Source organism: Anarrhichthys ocellatus, unplaced genomic scaffold, assembly GCF_004355925.1.
Source record: "Anarrhichthys ocellatus isolate YVR2014 unplaced genomic scaffold, GSC_Weel_1.0 scaffold1, whole genome shotgun sequence".
Taxonomy (NCBI): domain Eukaryota; kingdom Metazoa; phylum Chordata; class Actinopteri; order Perciformes; family Anarhichadidae; genus Anarrhichthys; species Anarrhichthys ocellatus.
The window spans coordinates 8,188,158-8,208,995 of record NW_022280031.1 but is presented as its reverse complement, the minus strand read 5'-3'; the positions used below and the strand labels follow the sequence as shown (position 1 = coordinate 8,208,995).

The 20,838-nt window shown below is 41.9% G+C and overlaps 3 protein-coding genes across 5 annotated transcripts; 2 read left to right on the top strand and 1 right to left on the bottom strand.

Moving 5' to 3' along the window:
• Nucleotides 1-29: 29 nt before the first annotated feature.
• On the bottom strand, nt 30-5,014 carry zc3h10 (zinc finger CCCH-type containing 10). Of its 3 annotated transcripts, none has more exons than XM_031845960.1 (3): nt 4,856-5,014; nt 2,496-3,796; nt 30-1,427 (listed from the first exon to the last, which is right to left on the bottom strand). In XM_031845960.1, exons 2-3 carry the CDS (start codon nt 3,654-3,656, stop codon nt 915-917), a joined length of 1,674 nt encoding a protein of 557 aa, XP_031701820.1. In that variant the 5' UTR covers nt 3,657-3,796; nt 4,856-5,014; the 3' UTR covers nt 30-914. The 3 variants fall into 3 exon arrangements, with proteins under 3 accessions (XP_031701820.1, XP_031701829.1, XP_031701814.1); XM_031845969.1 differs by having other exon boundaries at nt 2,496-3,717; XM_031845954.1 differs by having other exon boundaries at nt 2,496-5,014.
• A 255-nt stretch (nt 5,015-5,269) lies between these two features.
• On the top strand, nt 5,270-6,541 carry LOC116387889 (dnaJ homolog subfamily B member 9-like). The gene is made up of 2 exons (XM_031855344.1): nt 5,270-5,720; nt 6,016-6,541. The coding sequence occupies exons 1-2, from the start codon at nt 5,483-5,485 to the stop codon at nt 6,315-6,317; spliced, it is 540 nt and encodes a 179-aa protein (XP_031711204.1). The 5' UTR covers nt 5,270-5,482; the 3' UTR covers nt 6,318-6,541.
• Nucleotides 6,542-7,105: 564 nt separating this feature from the next.
• Nucleotides 7,106-13,275, top strand: LOC116384585 (sorting nexin-6). The gene is made up of 14 exons (XM_031849393.1): nt 7,106-7,331; nt 7,521-7,631; nt 7,749-7,856; nt 8,662-8,722; nt 8,882-9,006; nt 10,224-10,307; nt 10,394-10,468; nt 10,598-10,628; nt 10,829-10,916; nt 11,034-11,073; nt 11,172-11,258; nt 11,337-11,426; nt 11,637-11,702; nt 11,806-13,275. Exons 1-14 carry the CDS (start codon nt 7,326-7,328, stop codon nt 11,941-11,943), a joined length of 1,110 nt encoding a protein of 369 aa, XP_031705253.1. The 5' UTR covers nt 7,106-7,325; the 3' UTR covers nt 11,944-13,275.
• The last annotated feature ends 7,563 nt before the right edge of the window (nt 13,276-20,838 follow it).

The window sequence follows — 20,838 nt, the reverse complement described above, 5'->3', positions numbered from 1 at the left end:
CTCATCCAATGTGTAGTCATTACTGCAGCATTATGTTACCGAAAAGCGAGATTCTCCACTTACTTATTCAAATACAACTTAAACTGTACCAGTGGGACAATGCATAATATATCAAATACCTCACTTCTTCCTGTCAAGTCGTTAACCCACCAGCACCCCTGGTCAGTGGTCTTTCTGCTGCTCCAGTCTATTCTAAAAACAGCCGAGTGGACATTCTCCTCGATCCCTTAGATCCGGTGAGACCGCACAAGCACCAGGCCATGATTCCCATTGTACACCAACACCACACACTCCACTTGTTTAAAGAGCCACACGGATATGAGGCTACTGGAGAAGCAACGGGTATTATATTCAAGTTTACACAGTGTGACTCCACCCAAACAACTCCAGCAATGGGGATGTAAACATGAGCATTTTACCCGAGTATATACAAGTAAATGTGAACTGAAGAGGGCAGCTGTTAAAAAAAAAAAAAAAATTAAAACAAAGTGACAGATAACGCAGGAGTCATTGTTGAGTTGGTTATTATTTTTGTAAATTGACACCAGAGCAATCCACAACAATGTCAACACAAACTGCTTCCAAAATCGTCATGTCCCCACAAGGACTGCAAAGCAGTGTTGCAGAAATGGTTCAAACAATATGGATGACCTCATACATTTTCAATTTATCTGCAGGCGTTTGAAAAGATCTCTTTCATACCAAACTGTTCACAGGTAAGTCAAGTCTGTATGAAAAAAAGTCTTTGTAATGTTTCCACACAACACAGACTGAGGGGAGTCTTCATATCGCCCCCTGGTGGAGAGGTACAAGTGTCTACTACTTCTGTCATCAGTTCAGTACCCTACACATAAAAGAAGGCCATCTATGTTAAAAATCACAGTTAAGGATGCTACAGTCCTGCCTTTAATCAGTTAATGAGGCAGAGTGGTGATTCTCATGCTTTGACTCGCGATGGGGTACGACACCATCGGGGTGGTGGCATGACTCATGGTGATGCCGGGCATGGGCTGCGTCATGGACACTGCCACCGGAGCCACAGATACAGCCACTGTCGCCATAGAAACAGGTGGCGCCATCCCTTGGGCAATGGTCTGTGCAAGAGCGGCGGAGAGCGGGGTGATCTCAGGGTTGAGGTGAGGCAGAGGGGCTGGAGGCGGGGCAGCGTTACTCTGGGCAGCCGAAGGGGCGCCGGTAGATGCTACCAGGTCGTGCTGGATGAGAGACCGAGGTTGCAGTCCGGCGCTGCTCAGGGTGGTGTGAGTCTGAGCAATGCTATGATTGTAGGAACTTATTGCACCCAAGGGGGGCACCAGAATCTGCTCAGTGGGTGCAGGAGTGGAAGACATCGTCATCACCTTGGCCTGGCTTCGGAACTGGGCGTTCTGCTCCAGAAGAACCTCATTTGTGGCAATGAGATTTGAAACCTGAGACACACACGAGACATGGATTAGAAAAGGACTGGGCTCAGGGAAAGTCCACTGGCAGAAACCTTGGCTTTGTGTCCGGCAGAAAGAAAGTTCTTATAAGATGATACTTCTAAACCATATAGCTACTTTAAGTCAAAAATAATTGTTTAGACAGCCATCATTTCTTTACCGTGATCACAGCTTTTGCAGTTGCTGATTCTGCAAGTTTGTGCAGAATGATTAAGCACCCTTTACTCTTTAAGGTGTGTGTGTGTCTTATGATGTCACAGAATGTCTTTTCCTATTTTTAAATGTGCCCAAATATATTCATTGTGGTTTTAGTCGGGTGACTGAAGGTCAGCTGCTCCTCGACCTTAAAACGGGAGTTTCAGAGACTTAAACTACATTGTTTTACTTGGAAAAATGACTTAAACAATAAATAGTTTACTAATATAGTTTCTGGTGACAGACTAATGGATATATTGACGAATTGTTTCAGCTCTACTTCACACTTCTGGCCCTAATAGCAAGTTTTGTTCAGTTCCTTTTTTCCATTTCATCTCTCCAAGATGTTCACTTGATATGCTGGTCTTCAGAGGCTGTGGGAACTTTAGATGAGAAGTCTTGTGTTGGATCACAAGGATTTCTTTGTTAAAATCACCTCTCAGCTCCTCAAAAAAAAACTTTACTTTGCATGTGATTTGTCAGTGAGCTATAATAAAACTGTCCTTGTGACGAAAGTTAAATTTGACACTATGTTATAAAATAGTCCTTTCACATGACACGATCATGATTCATTCAGTAAAGTTACATTTGACAATATATTTCAATCCGATACAACGGCCTGCGATAAATTCCTTTGTTGTTGTTTGTTGTTAAGACTATGACTTTGTTAACATACTGTATTGCACTACATTATGTAGTCAAATGTGTTATTTTTGCACACCATTGTATCTGGTATTAGTTGTACAAAAAGCTGAATTAGCATTTCAACAAAATTATTTTTAGATTTGAATGAAACACAAGTGCTATTAATGTAAGAAAGGCCTACCAAAATGTTAGTTTTCGACCATCTCTCATTCTGACCTGCTTCTTTAACTCCTCTACTCTCCTCCTCAGTAGGGAGTTCTCCTCCTCCAGGAACCTGAACTCCAGAGAGCGTGGTTGCAAGGTGGCTTGAACTCCCAGCTCGTAGTGCGCACCTCCGCTCACATCAGCTAGGCGCAGCCCCTCCAACCGCCGCCTCTTCAAGTGTAGAGCCGTGTGGTCCATGGAGGCCTCTAGGGAGCTTGCATCAAACAGCCCGCTTTCCAGCAGAGGGTCATACACTGAGCATGAGCTCCTGTCAAAGCGCCGTGGCCCTGTAGAACCTATGGACAGACAAGTACTCATCCCACCTCCACCTACCCCCCCGACTCCTGGGACACCTGGATCTCTGCAACCAGCCAGGCTGGGGCAACCCATCCCCATCCCCATCCCCATCATGTTACTTCCACCTCCACCTCCCACAAGTCCTTGCATTCCTCCACAGGCACCTGCTCCTCCCCCACCTATCCCTCCCCCAGCATTCACCATTCCACTGGTACCTGGCCCTATAACACCACCCACTCCAACCCCGGATGGCTCATATTCATAGTCTTTTTGGACATGGCGAAATTTACACTTATTACCCCTCTGGCACTCCCCCTTCAGGAAGTCTCTGCAGATAGGGACTTCCCCACGGCTGTGGGGGAGATCCATTGGGGACAGGCCCAGTCGTGCTGCAACTTTCCCTCTTAGTCTGAGGGGTAGCTCTCCTGTTTTCTTGTAATAGTCCTCATCATCTTTAGATCCATGGACAAAGCGGCAGCTGGAGCGCATACACTCCTTGTTCTGGTGGTCATGACAGAAGACAAATTCATTCTTTTGCACTCCCAAGTCCGGCACCTCATTAAAGTCCGGGTGTCTAAAGCGGCAGCGCTTTCCTCTCTTGCAGACATTGCGTATGAAGTCCCTGCAGACACCGCCCACTTCCAGTCCTGCACCTTGCCCCCCACCTCCACTGTTCCCACTGCTGTTGCCATTTCCGAGCGCCCCTCCACCCCCCATGCTCCCAGAGCCAGAGAGGTTGCCCCCGAGACTTCCTCCTGAACCACCTCTGCCCTCCGCCGTGGCCCCTGCCAAACTAGATCCAGGTCCTCCTTCCTCACCCAGACTACCACCACTCCCACCGCCACCTGACAGGTAGGAGCTGTCCCGGTCAGGCATAACGCTTGGCCCAGCTCAAGGAGAAAACAGCACTCATGTGTGGGAGGGGGGCAGACATGACCTGCCAAACATTCACATACAGAGTTAAACAAGTCATGAATAGATTTTCCTTGGAGTAGTGCAATTTCCAATTCAAAGATCTGCAAGACAAAAACATAGTTTAGATATTAGCTTTCCAAGTCACGTTACAGGAGAATATGACAGATCCTGGAGGAGCATGTGTGGTTCAACTGGACATGGCTGGCTTTGGCTGAAATGTTAGACTAGTTTGTGATGAGCCAGGCAAGTGCAGAATCAATCACCGGCTATTGCCGCACAATGCATGCCGGTTCGATTTTTGTCCAACTTGATCTCATATTGCTCTGACATCATGCACAAGTGTGTAACTAAAGCCTCATAAGATAGAGGCAGCCGCAGTTTATAGAGCAAGGCGCTGCAGTTGCTCTACACCTACTGCAAGACCCAGGGCATGATGGGAAATGCCTGGTCAAAGAGCTGATTTGCCCTTGGTTTTGACAACAAACACTATGTTTTATAGAAAATTATAATCATCTATGTAGATGTAATATTCACCACTAGATTGTTTGCTATTAGTCTCATGCTGTGCAATGAGGGTAAATATTGTGTGGTTGATCATAACAATAAAGGTTATTCATATAGCAGCAATGACAATGTGCTTTACAAGGTAAAGAATAAAATATACATTTCCACATATGTCATTACAAATTATCCAAACGTGGTCTGCAAACTACAGGTAGCCTAACTATGACATCTAACAGGATGTAACTATTTCCATAACTTCCTGTCTATCTTTGAAGCTTAGTGGAAACTGTCTGACTTGACAGCTGCTTTTTAATCATCGCCCTCTGCTGCTGCCCCCTCCCGATATCGTACACTTCTTTTGTGAGTCGCAGTTCATCTCCATCTAGCCTTTTAGCACGTGACACAACCTGGTAAATAATAAGTAACGTCAGCATTGTTGTTGTTGTTGCCACTGGTTTGGTGAAAAAGACGAAACATTGGATTCACACCATGCGACGCTCCATTGTACAGCGTAACGTTAGCTGTCAGTAAATAAAGAGCACTCGTATCATGTAACGTTAGCCTACCTAAATAAGTAGCTAAGCCTTCCCATTTAAGACTTACACTAGCTAGCGAATGCTATCTAGCTAACTGGCTAAATGCTAAAGTAGTCTTACCAAATATAAACTAGAAACAGGATCCAGACATTAGCCGAGGGACTCCCACGCAGAAACGCCCTGCTCTCGTTCACTGAAATGTATATGGCTGCAACGTTAACCAGACGTGTTTTATGGCAATTCCTCACAGCCCTGGTCTGTTTACTACATTATTGCATATTTTACTACCAACGAAGAAGACGCTCTTCCTCTCCGTTTCCTCCAGGTGTCACCTTAGTGCTCTTCCGCCATCTGGCGGCGATAATGCGGCATTGCACTGAAGTATGATCAACTTAAAAAGTTGAAAAGGTTTTCATCGTATACAGAGGTAGCCTTATCGCGAAACGACGGCGAGCTAAGACAAACAACAGCTGCATGTTAACAGCATTTCATTTGATACACTTTCACCACCACGTTTAGTTGGGCTGAAATATGCGGAACATGTTTAAATCTCAAAGGTGTCAGCTGGGTTAAGTTGACTATCCGTGTGTGCGCCTTGGGGTGTGGACAGAGTCGCAGCACACGCTGACGTGTAGACAGCAGATAGCCTTAATAACAACATGAGTTGTCAAACCGCAAGACAGCTGTAGCCCACTTCCAGAGAACGTCTTTGTGTAACAGTTCCTCGTCTGTGCTCAGAAGCCCAGCATGGCAGCGCAAGGTGTTTTCCGCTGGATGCAAGCCTACGTGGTCATGCTGTACTGCTTCACCGAAGCCCTGTCCGCCGCCTCAGAGTCCAGCAGAAGTTACTACGCTACTCTCAGTGTTGAGCCATCAGCAAGTGACAGCCACATTAAGAAAGCTTTCCGCAAGCTGGCCATAAAATACCACCCAGATAAGAACAAGAGCGCCGATGCAGAGAAGACTTTCGGAGAGATTGCTGAAGGTAAAACATTACCATAACCTTTTTTTTTATATTGTAATCTATTTTGTATATGTAATTTACACAAGTGACATTGATTGCACCACTTCTAAAACAGATGTTTTTTTTATTCTCCTGATTATAGTCAGCTGCTCACAGCTAATACTGATGCCGTCTAAATCAACTTCCATGAAGGTGTTTACTGTTATTATCGAGGCTGTAGTTTGTGGTATTGCAGGATTATCAGACTGTATACCAGATGAACTTTTCATTGTGCTCCACGAAAGATGAAGTAATTCCCCTGTGTCCTCCTCCCTAGCCTACAGAGTGCTCTCCAACAAGGAGAAGAGGAAGCTGTACGACTTTGTGGGCCACGAGGCTTTTCTAAATGACGAGGCCTCTGTTGACCAGGACCATGAACATGAGACAATGAGCTTCCACTTTGGTTTTGAAGACCTCTTCGATGATAGTCCCTTTGTGGAGGAGCCATTCCTCCACTGGACCTTTGCTCAGGATGGGGAGGATGAGAATGGTCTATATAACCATTACGGCGTAGAAGACAATGGCCACAGCTTTTATTTTGCAGATGATGAAGAAGAAGAAGATGAGTACTACTACTAGATGTTTAGCACCTTTGACCCTGTATCCTGTGTCTGTTTTAGTGTACTGACTTTTTAAAAAAAATAATAATAAAGCCTCCATATTGTTTTCACAGTATCTGTGTCTTGTATTCAGTTTGTAGAAATTCAGCTAAATAGATATTTAATGTGTTTTTAAAGCGCTGCATCGACAGGCACGTGGCTCTGAACTGCTTACGGCTATTCCTCTGTTAAACAATCACTCATCTTCACACCGCGCACCCAGTTACAAAACAAAGGGGATTGAGTATTTTTAAATTGTGGAATAGTTTGCCAATAAATATGACATCTTTCGCCTCCATCGATACCTTTTAAGCCCATGTCTTTTCTTTAGCCTTTTAATTATCATAATGAAGACATGCTTGACCACGCGCTGGTTTTGATCTGTTAGTATTTTATTTTGTTGTTTGAGCTATGATTCCATCAAGACATTCTATGCCTTGATTCATTTAGTTGTATACTCTTATTGTTGTCTGTGTTTTTATTTGATCATTCCAGTGTTTTATTTAATCTCTTTGTAAAGCGCGTTGGTCAACGTTTGTTGTTTTTGAATTTGCTCTATAAGTAAACTTGTCTTGACAAAGGAAGCTGTGTGTGTTCTGCCTCTTGTATGAGAAACCTTGTAAGTTTAATGTTTGAGGTTGTAAGCTTGACAGATGGGGGAACCAATCGGACTGCTGGGCCACTTTTCCTGTGTGGGTGTGTCGAAGGTCCTGAGTTACTGACTAACACACAATTTACTCATCTTTCTTTTCCCCTGTGCCAGCACTTTAGATCTGGCACTGTTTTACTCCATTTCTCACAGGATTGTGCACTTTGACCCAGAGGATATCCTGTGCCTTCTCAGCAGTTGGAGCGTGAGCGCACTAAAGCCAACACCAGACCAAAGATCTTTACAGCTTGATGCACTTTTATCGAGATAAACGGAGATTTAAGCATTCTACAAAGCAGATAAAAGACATACTGGAATCATTAACTTACAGGCTTCACAATGATGGTAAGTATGCCTGAAAACCTTCTTTTTTGACAGTCTCTGAGAGTCATGTGACTTTTTCTCTATGGAGACATTCAGATTTACAGCATGGGCTGTAAGTGAAGTTTTTAATTCCCTTTGACTTTGGCTTGCCTACTAATGTGAATTTACTTCCAGCTGTTGATAAAAATTGTTTGTCACATTTAATTACAGGAAGAAGTAAACGAAGTGAACTCTTCTCTGAGTGTCCATGGTCATAACATCAAGGTTACAGAGGTGTTGAAAGACGGGGACACACTTACCTTCCTAGTTGTATCTCAAAAGGTGAGTTTGCTGCAAGCTACATTAGCTCTAGATTAATGCAGAAAACCAGTTGATGTGTTTGAATTATGGTATTGCAAAAACAGACTCTGATGACATGTTGTCTGTCGTCCGTGCCAGCTGTCTGGGACAGGGGAGTACCATGTGGACCGGACCTATGATGATTTTGAATGGCTGCAGCAGCACCTGTTCTCTCAGGAGGATGTGCCCGGGATACAGGGAGTCATAGTCAGTGCTTCATTTCATCTGCCCACTGTCCCTTATTTCACTTGTAAACTTCTTCATACTTTTCTGACAATAACAAGACGCTTATAGTACTGGAATATCTATATGTGGAGTCTGTGAAGATGCAAAGCAAAATGTGGATTCTGTTGAAAATGTCCTTTTGGAAGCATGCTGCTTTATGTTATCTTTCTTTCCCCAAACCGTACAATATAATTTGAGCTAAACTGCAGACTTTGTTAACACAAGTACATAAAAGTATGTGTTCTTGTAACACAGTGCTTTTGTAACTGAGAAAAATCACAAATCAAAATGTTTTCTTCATACAATGACTTAAAAACATGGTTAGAAAAGGTGCTACAGCCAGCCAAGTTATGTGGAGCAGTTTGCGTCTCTTAACATGCTCCTCCTTTCATTCTTAACCAGGAAGCTACTTTTAGAGCTGCCATTCTGCCAGCTGGCCCAGTACTGTTGGAAAATAAGCCACAGCTTTGTGGTTTGATTGGATTCTTGCAACAGCATCCTATCAAGAAGTATTTTTTGTAGACTACCTCCTAGTATGACCGTGTGTGCAGTGGGCCTGTGTTTGTCATGTATATAAGATCACGCTGTGTCTGATGCAGGGCATAAAGTCTGCATACTGTAAATCCAAGCACTGCACGTTTCAAACGGAATTAACCTTATTTATGTTCCTCTCCCAAGCCAGGCACCTAATTAAAAAAAAGTTTTGTTTTGGGGAAAAAACAATAGAATAAATCTTGCTTTGACAAACAATATCAAGTAATACAACCATGCTCTGTTTTTCTTCCAGTTTCCTTCTCTTCCTGCAAAGCCTCAGGTGAATGCATCTGCCAAGGTTATGAAACAGCTTGGTGAGTGCATCTGACACCACCTCCATCAAATAGAAAGTTAGATTTGAAAGTAAAATTAACCAATTGTAGTCTCCACTCCAGTGTCTATTCTGTTGCATCGTCTGTTGAGTGTGATACGAAGTGATGGTGATGATACGAATGTTGATGCTTTCCCTGCAGGTTTCCTTGGTTTAGGAGAGTGGCTGCCATACTGTAAAGCACTGGAAAGCTTCCTCCGGCAGATTGCTGCACACAGCATACTCGGCAAAAATAAAGCTGTGGAGATCTTACTGACCAGCTCAGACGTAAGTGGACACAAATGAACAGCCTGCTTTTTTTTAATTCTCTTTTTAACGATTAGAATTTCATGTCACAAAAGGGTGCAACGTGATACCTTTTTACGAGAGAGGCAGATAATAAATCGTTAGACTTTCCCCGACATTGTTTCAGAAGACAAAATGGAACGTTTCATGTGACAAATATAGTGTCCTCCCCATATAGAGAGAGGACTGAAGGCAGGTTTCTGCCTGTAGTCTCGTACCAGAACTAATGATTCATTCAGAATGATCCTCTGGACACTTTTAGAGGAGCCTTTTGTATGTGGGCCTGTAATCAGTGTGGACTTTAAAGACGGCAGAGCCTGAAGTGGGATGCAGATGTAGCGGAACTTTTGTCTGTAGATAAACAAATGGAAGAACAAAACATTAAACAAGCTGGTGAAGTGTCACAAAATGAGTGCATCAAAAGCGACCAAGTACAAACTCTCAACCTGCTTGATGTGCCTGCAAATAGCATCAAGAGGGTGAAAGAAGATCTCACTTGATGCTTGAATCATGAAAACACATGCTAATTGTTGCCATACATTTTTGTTTTAAAGGTATTCCTGTTGTCAGACTAGATGAGATAAGATGGATAAGATATACTTTTGATGTCTCCATAGGGAAAATGTTGTGAACTCAGTCCTGCAGTTCTAGAAGATGCAATCATACAACAGCACAAAGCTTCCATGTAACAGTTTGCACATACACGTACACAAACCTTCTGACAATGTCGACATTTTGTACAACCCTCATGGCCGACATCCTACATTACCTATATACACAGTATTGATGAGGAATAGTAAGGTATAACACTATTAAGAGTAAATCATAAGGATAAAAGTGTCTCTTTACAAAGCAATGTATGATTTGAACTCTGTATCATGAACGTAATACAAACACATGTATGTATGCAGCCACACACACACACACACACACACACACACAGTAATACGGCCTCTTCACTGTATAAAAGTCAGAGTTTGTGTCAGTGTTGGACGTGTCTCAAGTCCTGCTGATGTGACGGGTTCTATACACGTCCTTTCCTGTCTGATGAGTTCCATCGAATCTGGAATGCTATTTATCGGGCATCAGCAGCTTTTATAGTGACATGGGTCAAAAAACATCCTTGACTCATTTTTTTTCATATACTGTACATACTGTGCTTGAAAAATGTTGAAGCTTATGTGTGTCTGTGGCTCTAGCCTCCAGGCAGACAGAGAGTAAAGAAAAACATTTTCAACCGGCTGAGTCAAGCTGTGGAAGAACGGAGGAAAGAAGGCCATAAGGTACACAACCGGGACTCATACGAACAGGCTTGACAGCCTCTACGCCTCTATGTTAGGTTTTACTATCGTAATGTCTGTGTCTGCAGGATGTGGATGAGTTCTTTCAAACTGAACGCGATCGTAACCTTGTTCTAACCGGCTGTGCCAAGACTGCAGCTGAGGTGAGCCAGTTGGTTTTACCTGTTGGTTTTGTGTCTGTGTGTATTTTGTGTCCTCCTCCCTTTTATCTTCTCACACACACCCAGAGACATTGTTCCTGTTTGATTGTTGCACTTTTATTTTTCTTGTAGAGATTCCTAGATGTGGTGCAATCTGAGCAAAGTAAGAACACTTCATTTACATTTTCGGAGACAAGAAGTGCTTATCGTTTGGCGTTATTTAGGATTTGTTTGTGTTTTGTTTCAACAGTTAAAACCTATGGGAGGATATGTAGTGTATTAGTGTTTATTGACATTGCAACGCAAATTCTTTCTGTCCCAAGTCTGATGTTCGAGTTTGCTCCATGTGCATTTGATTTGCAGAAATAGCAGTGGCCTGTGGGCACTTCTCAGCTTCTCTGCATCTCTGTGTGGAACCAGGGGAGGATCCTGACAAACAGGCTTTCTCTAAGTGAGACAGTAATATCATTGATCCAAGGCCAAAAATCACATGTTCTTAAAATGAATGCGTACAAGTTACAATAAATAAGCATGATAAGAAAAAAAAAAAACCTTCTTCTTCTTACAGGGTTTGTGTGAAATTATCAGAAGTCTTTGATTCTATGAAGGTAAGTTGTTTGAGCTTTTTTAACAAGAATATATTTACATTGCAACGCACCATGGGGTTGGCAAATACACTGCACATAATGTGCTTGTGTGTGGGCAGAAAAATATGACAAGTGTTGCTGAGAACAACATGAACACTCTTGGGCTCGGCCTGGACATGGAGTCACGCTGCCAGGAGGCAGAAAAGGTGTGTCTTCTTGTTCTAAAGTCAAAGAAGTGTGAAATGCCACAATGAAACCTCTGATGATTATCATGTCCAAAACAGGAGATGCTCTTCAGGAGAACCTGTAAACTAGTGGAGCTAGAGACCGCCAGAAGGAATGCAGAGAAGGCCAAACCTTTAAAGAAGGCTGCTGTGAGTGCCTGTACTCGAGTATCACAATGAACAAACTGCTAGATCAGATGTGCATGCTTTCTTGTGGCCAGCAGGTGTCAGTGACGCTCTGCTGAGTTCATTCAGTAGTAGCCATGGAACCTGGACAGCTGTCGAGAGGATGTCCATTGCAGGTTTAATCTGTATGAAGTATATAACGATGATTAACATCATGCTCCCCCTAATCATCAGATGGAGGAGGCGAAGAAAGAGGCGGAGACAGAGTTTGATCACATATGTGGAGTGGCTAAACAGGAGGTAAAACATCAAATTGGATTCTCCGTTTCCACATGGCTTACCCGTGGCAAGGGCATTGTGTAACATCCTTTTTGTTGACATTCACATACTGTGTTTTTCCCAGGTTGCTCGGTTCAAGGCTGCACGCGTGGAGATGCTGCAGCAGGCTCTGGTTCAGTGGTGCGAGAAGCAGCTTCTTACAGCCAAAGAAAGTGCTGACCAGTTTAACCAGCACCTGCAAGCCTTCAGGGGGATGGCCTAGTGAACCCACTCTTAATGAAGCATGCTCAGTATGTCTAAACATAGCATGGGATAACCCAAACATGTCCTTCACGCTGCTGTGCCATGGTCTGATGCTTCAGTGGATCCAGTGTAAATAAGGAAATGTAATTGAAAGAGAATGGGGAAACCTTACTGATAATCAAACAGCTCGATAATTTGTACGCTCCCTCGGTCTGTCTTCAATCACACTCCACCATTAAAGCCCCTGTAGAAATGAGGGGTTTTGATTTCTTAGCGGTAGACTTGTAGTCGGGCGAGGCCATTGTGTGTGTATTTGTTCTATTCTCCACTCATACGTTTGTGCTGAGAGTGTATTGTGCTGCTCTCCAGCCACCACATCAGCCAGGGTCACACAGAATAAAGTGTGATGAATTGATTCCCAAAGTACCTGCTTGCCTTTGTGTGTGTTTCTTACTCCTGGATCATTAATCAGTTGGTTTGACTGCTCCGGCAAGGACGTGGCAACAAGGACGATCTGTGTCGGCTTTTTGAAACTATTCTGGCTTTTTAAATATCTGTTAACGATTCTCCTTACAATCGTTGTGTTTCCCATGTGATCGTATGAAACCTGTAGTGAGGTCTGGCGTAAAACTAACTAGAATAAAACTATGGCGGACTTAGCTGAAACAAATTCTACACATAAGCACAATGCCCCCCCCCCCCCCTTCTGTGTCTGCTGCGGGCTGTAGGTCCATATCTCAGCACTGCTGTGCGCTTCCTCTCATCTGTTCTGGCCTGTAATGTCTCCGTTGGGTGAAGGAGGAGTGAATCCCATTTGAGGGAATGAGTCAGAGAGAGATAGATGACTGGTCTCATAAGACGAGAGGGTGGAGAGGAAGTTTGGCTTTTTTGATGATGAAGGACTAGATTAGTGCAATCATGCCATGGAGCGCCCATCCAAACAGAATGAATTCATGGATGGAATATTTTGGTATGACCTTAGAGCTGCCTGCTCTGAGCAATGGATGGCACATGTTGTCCTTCCTTTGGGACAAATGTTTCATGAACTTTTTAGCTCATATCATTTCTATACCTGTATCCTCCATCCTCACAACTACTGCCAGCACTCAGCCTGGCATACAATCATACAATGTTGCCAAACAACAAATAAATGTGTTTCATTTTGTATTTTATCTATTATTAATAAAAAAGAGACTCTCTTGTTTATGTGGTCTTGGTCCTAGAAAAATACACAGATATAGAGTTGAAAAGTCGACGGCTCTGTGCTTCATGTTTACAATGACAACGCAAACATGCTGGTATAATGTTGACCACATTGACCATCTTAGCCTCAAATCATTATCAATTTTGAAAGCATTTAAAGTATTTCAGTATTTCCTCCTGGAAGCACTAAAGGAAAAGAGGATCACCAAAGTCATTAGTATCCATCCTCTGGGAACCATGAATGTTTATGCAGAATTTCATCGCAATGCCATATTATACCAACAATTGCCACATAATACCATATTGCATATATTTCAGTCTGGTGGACAGGCACATCAAGAAAGTTCTGTACTTGTAAATGTGTAAAAAAATGCACAAAAAATCTAAAGTCCAAAGCATGCATGCTAACGCTGTAGTCTTAAACTGTTAAAAACAAACAAAAGATAGCTGTTGTAGGAACCTGCTTTCTTTTAGTGCAAGTTGAACCAGAGCAGCTTGAGCTTTTTACCAAAAATAAAGCAAATTTAATGTTTATTTCAGATCTTTGTACCCCATTTTGTCTTGTTTAAGTAGCAACAAAAAGACATTCACTCTCCTTAAAGTGCACACATTTATTGATCATTAATCCAGCAATTTCACCATTTAGGTATTGTACTTTTTGTGGTTCATTGGTTTTAATGAGGTGCAGTAAAAGTTAAATGTAAGAAGTTTATGGACCATTTTTATGATTCTGTACTTTCAATTTTTTACGTTATCTTCCCGAGAGGAGCACTGTGATACAAAACTGTGAGATGTGTGGGATGATGAACAAAAGGCATTATGCTGTACTTACAGTCAGCAACATCAAATGGAAATCTATGTATTTTTTCACAGGATTCTCTTTATTGTAACATTATTCTCTTTGTTATTATCTGGAGCTGTGATGCTTCCATCCCTGCTGCTTGTAACTGCACAATACCGGAAGAATTTCACAACAGGAAAGCAACATGTCTGGTGTTTTCATTTTGGGACGGCAGCAGTTAACTATCGCACATAATGAGTGCACACACGCCCACACACACACTAATAAGAGCTCTTCTCTACTGCTGAGAGCATGACCCAGATCAAGGGTGGAGAGATCATGGCAACGCTCTGTGTGTGTGTGCATCCAATCGACAACATCCACTAAGCACTGATTTGCTAAAGTAGCTCATTACTGGTGGAAAAGCAGCACTCAGCACACCGCCCTGTGGCCTGACAGAGAGCGTCTTAGTGCCAAGTGAAGGCAATCATTTGTCTGAATACACAGTGTGACAAAAGCCTTATGACTCAGCCGTCACAACCACATCAGTTTGATGAGTATGAAAAAAAGAAATTAAGCCAGGCCACAGTCGATTAGCAGTTTTTAATCAGTGTTTACAAAGGAGGTCTTTTATTGTTGCTTCCACATTTTCTGGTGTCTTGAGTTAGAAATCTGCACTTGGTGATATATACGTATATATATATGTTGCTGCAGTAAATTAATGAATTCATCTTTTGTAACATAAGTCACAAGAATTGTCATGGGCATGTTTTATCTTGACAAAAATTCAAAAGTGAAATAGGATATTGTTGGATGAGATTATTCATACTTGTTCATCTGGTCATTAAATGTACAAAGGCTGAACTTTGATTCCTGATAAATCCAGAGTTAATAACCAGGATTTAATGCAAAAACAAATTCAACATTCATGGGATATTTGTTAATTTGTTTCATACAACTACTGCATGTGTTAGCCATAATAAATCATAAATCCTGTCTTGTCTTTCCCTGGCTGGTTCCCCCTTCAGACGTCTACATTGCTCTTCTCCATCTTCACAGCCAGCTTTGATATCTTTGAGATTCTCCCACTCCTGGGAAGCTGCAAGGACTACATTTGACTACAGAATGCTAAAAGCTTTCAACTTTTCAATCGAAACTTGACATCCCGGCCAATTACATGGGTCTTGAAATATAAAAAATGAAAAACAAACTTTGAGAGCGTTGATTTTTTAACAACTTGTGTGGTGCTTCTGTCATAAGGTCCGAATCTCTGTCACAAATGAGTGAGACTGTTGCAGCTGAGTTGAGTCAACCCAAGGTTGTTGGGCACCTCATTAAATCGAATCACTGCCGTACGCAGATTACGACTCATTCAAAGTTTGTAGGATGGAGAATAAAGCAGGAGGAGAGGGAGAAAAAGAGATGGATGCCATAATGCAGATGCCCTAACCATCTGTAGTTTATACAGCTTCATAAGGCACAGCCCATTCTGAATGTGCAGCACGGCACAAGGTGAATGCTACAAAATAGTCTCTCTGCTCTAAAATCAACCTTAATGGCAGCACTCCACCGATGATTTGGATAGTGTTTACTGTATCAATTTTCTCCCCCTTGCAGTGGATTATAGCATTGCAAAGCATTAGACTTGCTAATTTACTCCATTTCTCTGTTCACTACTGAATGGATCCATAAATATTAATACGTTCACACTCCCCTCCCGGCTGCTTGTCATGCACTGAAGGGATTGCGGGTGATGGTATGAAAGTGTTAATGAGGTTTGCAGGAATAATGTCAGCAGCGAACCTCTCGACAGGCTGACATGCTGAGGTGATGACTTTCCTGCCATTCTTAATACACAACAGTGTTCTCTGAAAATACCACAACATTGAAAACACTAACAGGAGACATGCGGTGGGGAGAAAAAACTGTCCATCGCCTGATTTCACAACATAATTATTCCTTTTTTTTCCTCACATCAACCCAAGAAATATCAAAGAAGGAAACACATCTGAGAAATAGTCATTATGTTTTGTCACTCAAAGGTTACAGTACAGTGAATGTGAACAAGTACAGAATCCAGAGCTCACATGCCCACACAGATACAAATGCACCCATTAGAGTAAGATCAATTATTCATCAATTTTTCCACCACAGCTTTGACTAGAGTACCAGGACACGCAGTCAGTGCTCTCCACTTCCAGAGGTCATTTTGTCACATGTCTTCAACATGTGGCCTTTTGTTCGGTCTCCATCACCAACAGCTTAACCTACAGCACACTGTGTGCTGCATTGCATGACACGTGGTTACTTTTAAATACTATTGTAGCAACAGTTGTTCTGCATGACCACTGCAACGTGGCAGAGGTGAAACAATCTGCCACATGGTACATTTTCTGTTTTCCGCAACTGGAAGGAAAGGTCTGTGTTTTGGAAAATCAATGAGGTCTAAGAAGAGACTCTGAACTTTATGTTTTCTGTCATCATACTTGAACTAAAGAAGATGGCCTAGTGATCTGAGTAGGAGGGTTTGTGTTATCTTTGCTGTTCTGCACAACGAAAGCAAGTTTATTTTTGGCTTGATTTGTTGTATTGTTAAATCTTTGATGAAAATGTTTTCAATGTAAATCTATTGATTTGTTTTTACAGTTTTTTCAATGCATTTATCTACCCATCAGCTACTTTACTGTGCCTCTGGAGCTACACAGGATTCACAGTTTGGTTCAAGGACACCGCAGCGGGGTGATGCTTGCTGCCAAACTAGGGGCTCAAACCAGGGCCTGTAGTTGAAGGACAGACTCTCTGCTCAGTATTTTTCCAAACAAACATACAAGGGCAAAGTAACCAGATGGAAAGTCATCCCTGCCCAGGCGGCAAACAGAGGTTGAGCATCTGTTGCAGGGATGTATCCAAGCCCACTCCGGAGCTCAAGACAAGTCCCGCCTCACCTTTCCTGCTGCTGTTACCTCTGACTCCAGACTTGGCAAAGAAATACAGACGGGATCTCAAATGCCCCCTGGATACTGCTATTAAATTTCACTTTGAGATAATGCAAGCTAAAGTCTCATTAAATCCCAGTCAGAGATAATGCATGGTAAACTTCCATTATGGTTTCATTAGAAGGCACGGGGCCTGCCGTCGTGCTGATTGTGTTTTTAATCAGATCCTTCCTGCTGCAGAGCAAACAAGAGCGAAGAGGAGGGGAAAAAAGAAGGAACAACGCAGAACAAGCTGAGCAAGCAGAAACTATTTTTCTTACTCTGAAGACACTGGTAAAATTGTTGTGTATTGTTCTTGGCACAATGAAAGTATATGAAGGTGAATTTTAAATGCAATTGTTTCTCAGTGTTATTACTGTGTGACTGCAGAAAGGAATAATTTGGTGGAACACAAACTGACGAAGAAGCAAAAAGAGCTTTGCATCGGGTTTAATGCCTCAAGTGCTTTCAAAAGAAAAATGTAATTTTTGTATTTTTTTTTACACTCTTATAAGAGCCGCGGTTTTAGTTCTCAGGTGCATTCTTAATCAGCAACATCACATTAATCATTTAAAAACCATTGTTTAATATTAATTAATAGCTCATTTAGTCTAAAAGACCCGTTAGTCTGTTTTTAAACTGAACACATGTAATACAATAAAATACAATGTTATTGAAAGCTAAGGTATGTAATGTATTTTATAATTTCTTTGTTTGTTGAAATTCTCTTTGCATCGTGACAGCCATCATTAGATCGAAAAGAAAAAAGGACCCGGTATCAGGATATGGAAATGGATATGGATGTCACGACTACAATAAAATGAAATAATTTGTCTGTCTCCTGCACGCACTCTGCCCATGCCCTCATTGCTCGTCATGATGTGTTTCGGTTCATAATGATAATTTTGGGGGAGTGGCTTTGGAGGGAGGCTGACAGTGTTGCTGACTCTCGCTAGATTTTGCGACTTTTGGAGTAAGTGTTGCGAGCTGCAGTTGTCAATGCTGGGCTAGATTTTTGGGTTGGATTTTAAAAATAAAATATCCACCTCACTCTTGCTGGTTTCACAACTGCCTGTAATAAATACAGCTACACCTTCTGTATATGTCACTGATAATGTCTCTGTATACATCTTAGGCTGTGGAGTGACTTGGAAACAAAAGAAGTAAAGTGAAGGCATGGAAGTGTTAGACGAACTGTTTTAGTTTGTTTGTTATACAGAACCCTCTCTATAGTTTTGCCAGATATTTAAGTAACTATAGTGTTTGCACGCAGATGGCAACGGGCTTTTTTAAGAATCATGGAGCGGACCAGAGAGCAGTCAGCAGCTGTCTCTGTGCTTCCTGCTTGTTCAGACTCTGGGATTTATCATTGCTTCTACCCATATCATTGGAGGACACCATGCTCAGCAAAGTCAAACCAAGTTCATTTGTATTGTCCATTGTCTGTTACGATGTCTAATGAGGCTTTAAAAAGAACAATAACAATGGCTACTATATTAGCTCTCTAAGAAGACAAAGAAATACTTGATAAAGAACATAAACAAAGAAAGAAAGACATGGAAGAAACCCCAGGAGCGTCAAATCAAGGATACATCTTCTCTGCTCATGCAGCTGGGGGTGCAATAGGAACTAAAGAGGGGTTAAAGGTTAGAAGAAAAAATAAATAAAAAGCACAAATTAATTAGTCCAAATGTTAATATGTACATACTGTATATACTGTTTCCTGAGGATTTTTCTTAGTTCTTGGAAACCAATAGGCCTGCCTGCTGAGGTCCTAAAGCATCTAAAGAGACGTGGGAGTTTATAAGAGTTATGGCAGAGCAAGATTATCCACTATTTCATATGCTAGGAGCAGCATCTCAAAATCAGGCCTTGCAAGCCTTTCTTGAATAGGAAGACAACGGGGAGATGAACCTGAAGACATTTAGGAAGTCAAAATGTTTTATTTTTTCATAAAGGTTAGGGCATATTAAACAATGAGAAATAACATTACAGCACAGTCTGGAAGTTAGGTGTGTTAAAGTCTCAGATGAAGAGCCGATGTTCACACCTCTGTGTCCTGTACAGGTGTCTGGAGAGACTGTGCTGCTTCTCTCACCTGCTGCCTGAGCAGCGATTCTTCTTTCTGTCTCTTTCAGCTGAGCCTCCAGGGGAAGCAGAGGGTTTAGGAACTGGGCCCGATAAAAAAATGATTTTCTGCTGATTACAGCAGTTACAGCACATACAGAACGGAGGTGCTGAGACAAAAGAGAGGGCATGAGACCTATTGAGTTATCCTATTAGGCCTATTTTCTATATAAGATACTATACATGTTTTACAATATATTTTACCCCTCTCCACAACAAACACACACACTGTAAGGACAAGTGAGGCGTGTACTGTAGCAGCAGAGATAAGTTCAGGAACAAACATACTTTGAAAAGATCTCTCAGAGGATCACGATGTGCCGTTTAGCAACTATTATAGAGAACATTATCACTAAGCACAGAGAGAGGGAACAAAGTCATTTAATAGGATGAGCACAATTGTACTTTTTTAAAAGCTTTACCAGCTGTGCCCCTGTTTTCTCTCCGCCATTACACGTGTCTATTGTGTGTGTGTGTGTGTGTGTGTGTGTGTGTTTATAAGAGACTGCTCTCTCTGCCCTTCTCATAATGTGAAGCAGCCAATTAGAGGCTGATTGTGGTAAAATGGACATTACAGGTGGAAGAAGTATGGGGACATTAGAGGAGAGGTGGCCAGGAGAGACAAAGGGAGGAGAAGGGAAGAGAGAACAATGGATATGTAATTTTTTTAAAAGAACAAAAAACACACATTTCATGAAAACGAGATTAACTGGACCGTCTTTAAAGAATGCAAATCTGTCTTTGTACGTGGCAGTGCTGCTATTAATCAAAGTCAAACAGCTGAGTGAATTGTTCTCAGGGAGTGATAATGAATGATGAGGGAGTGCGTCCAGTCTTTCTCTGTGTTAAGATTAACTCTTCATTTACTCAGAGAGTTACAGAGCACTGGGGAATACAAGAACAGTGGTTCTACATGAGTCATTGCTACACCCACGAGCAAAAAGATAAACGATGATGGGTGTTGGGTGTGATAAATTAGCATACCGACTGTATTCTTAAATGGTGATAGTTAATATTGTTAGTCATTTTTTATATTTCCCGAAACTAAGGGAGGTTTCTTTCTTGGCACGTTAGCGGCATCGAGCTCTCTTGGATAGTTACCACTTTTGCCCAGACTGAAATAACTAACTATTGGATGCATTGCCATTACATTTTGTGCACGTCCATTGAACCCAGAAGATGAATCCTTTGTTGATACCCGGACATTTCATCGACTGCCACCAGCAAAGGTTTTCACTTATCTAGTACATTTTCTCAACTTCTACTGGCTGGAATGGCAAAAAAGTTCTAATGATTCTCAGACTTTGTGACCTCGTGGTTTTAGTTATTCCCAGACTTTTCATTTAGCATCCAAATGAGTTTGACATTTTTGTTTTTTAGGGAATTTTCTTAAGTGTTTGATGGATTGTCATGGCTTTTGGCAAAGATATTGATGTCCCCCTTGATTGATGAATTGTAATAACCTTTGTGAACATTTTATCCGTCCAATACTTCCATTTATGATTTGTGACCAAATACCTGAAACACTCATCCTCAACAGTACTTTGTGCTTAGTGGTAATTATCAAATGTTAGCGTTCACATTAAACCAAGATGGTGAACATGGTACTTGTTATGTGTGGGCATCTTATCATGCTGACGTTAGCATTTACCTCAAAACACTGTTGTGCCAAAATAGGCTCACAGAGCCACTAACATGGCTGTACACTATAAGTACTAGCAGAGCTTACACACACACACATACACACACACACACAAGTTGTTTGTTTTGTTCCCATTCAGACTAACTGATATTCCTTTTGGGTTAATCTAAAACAGATCTTGGCTCT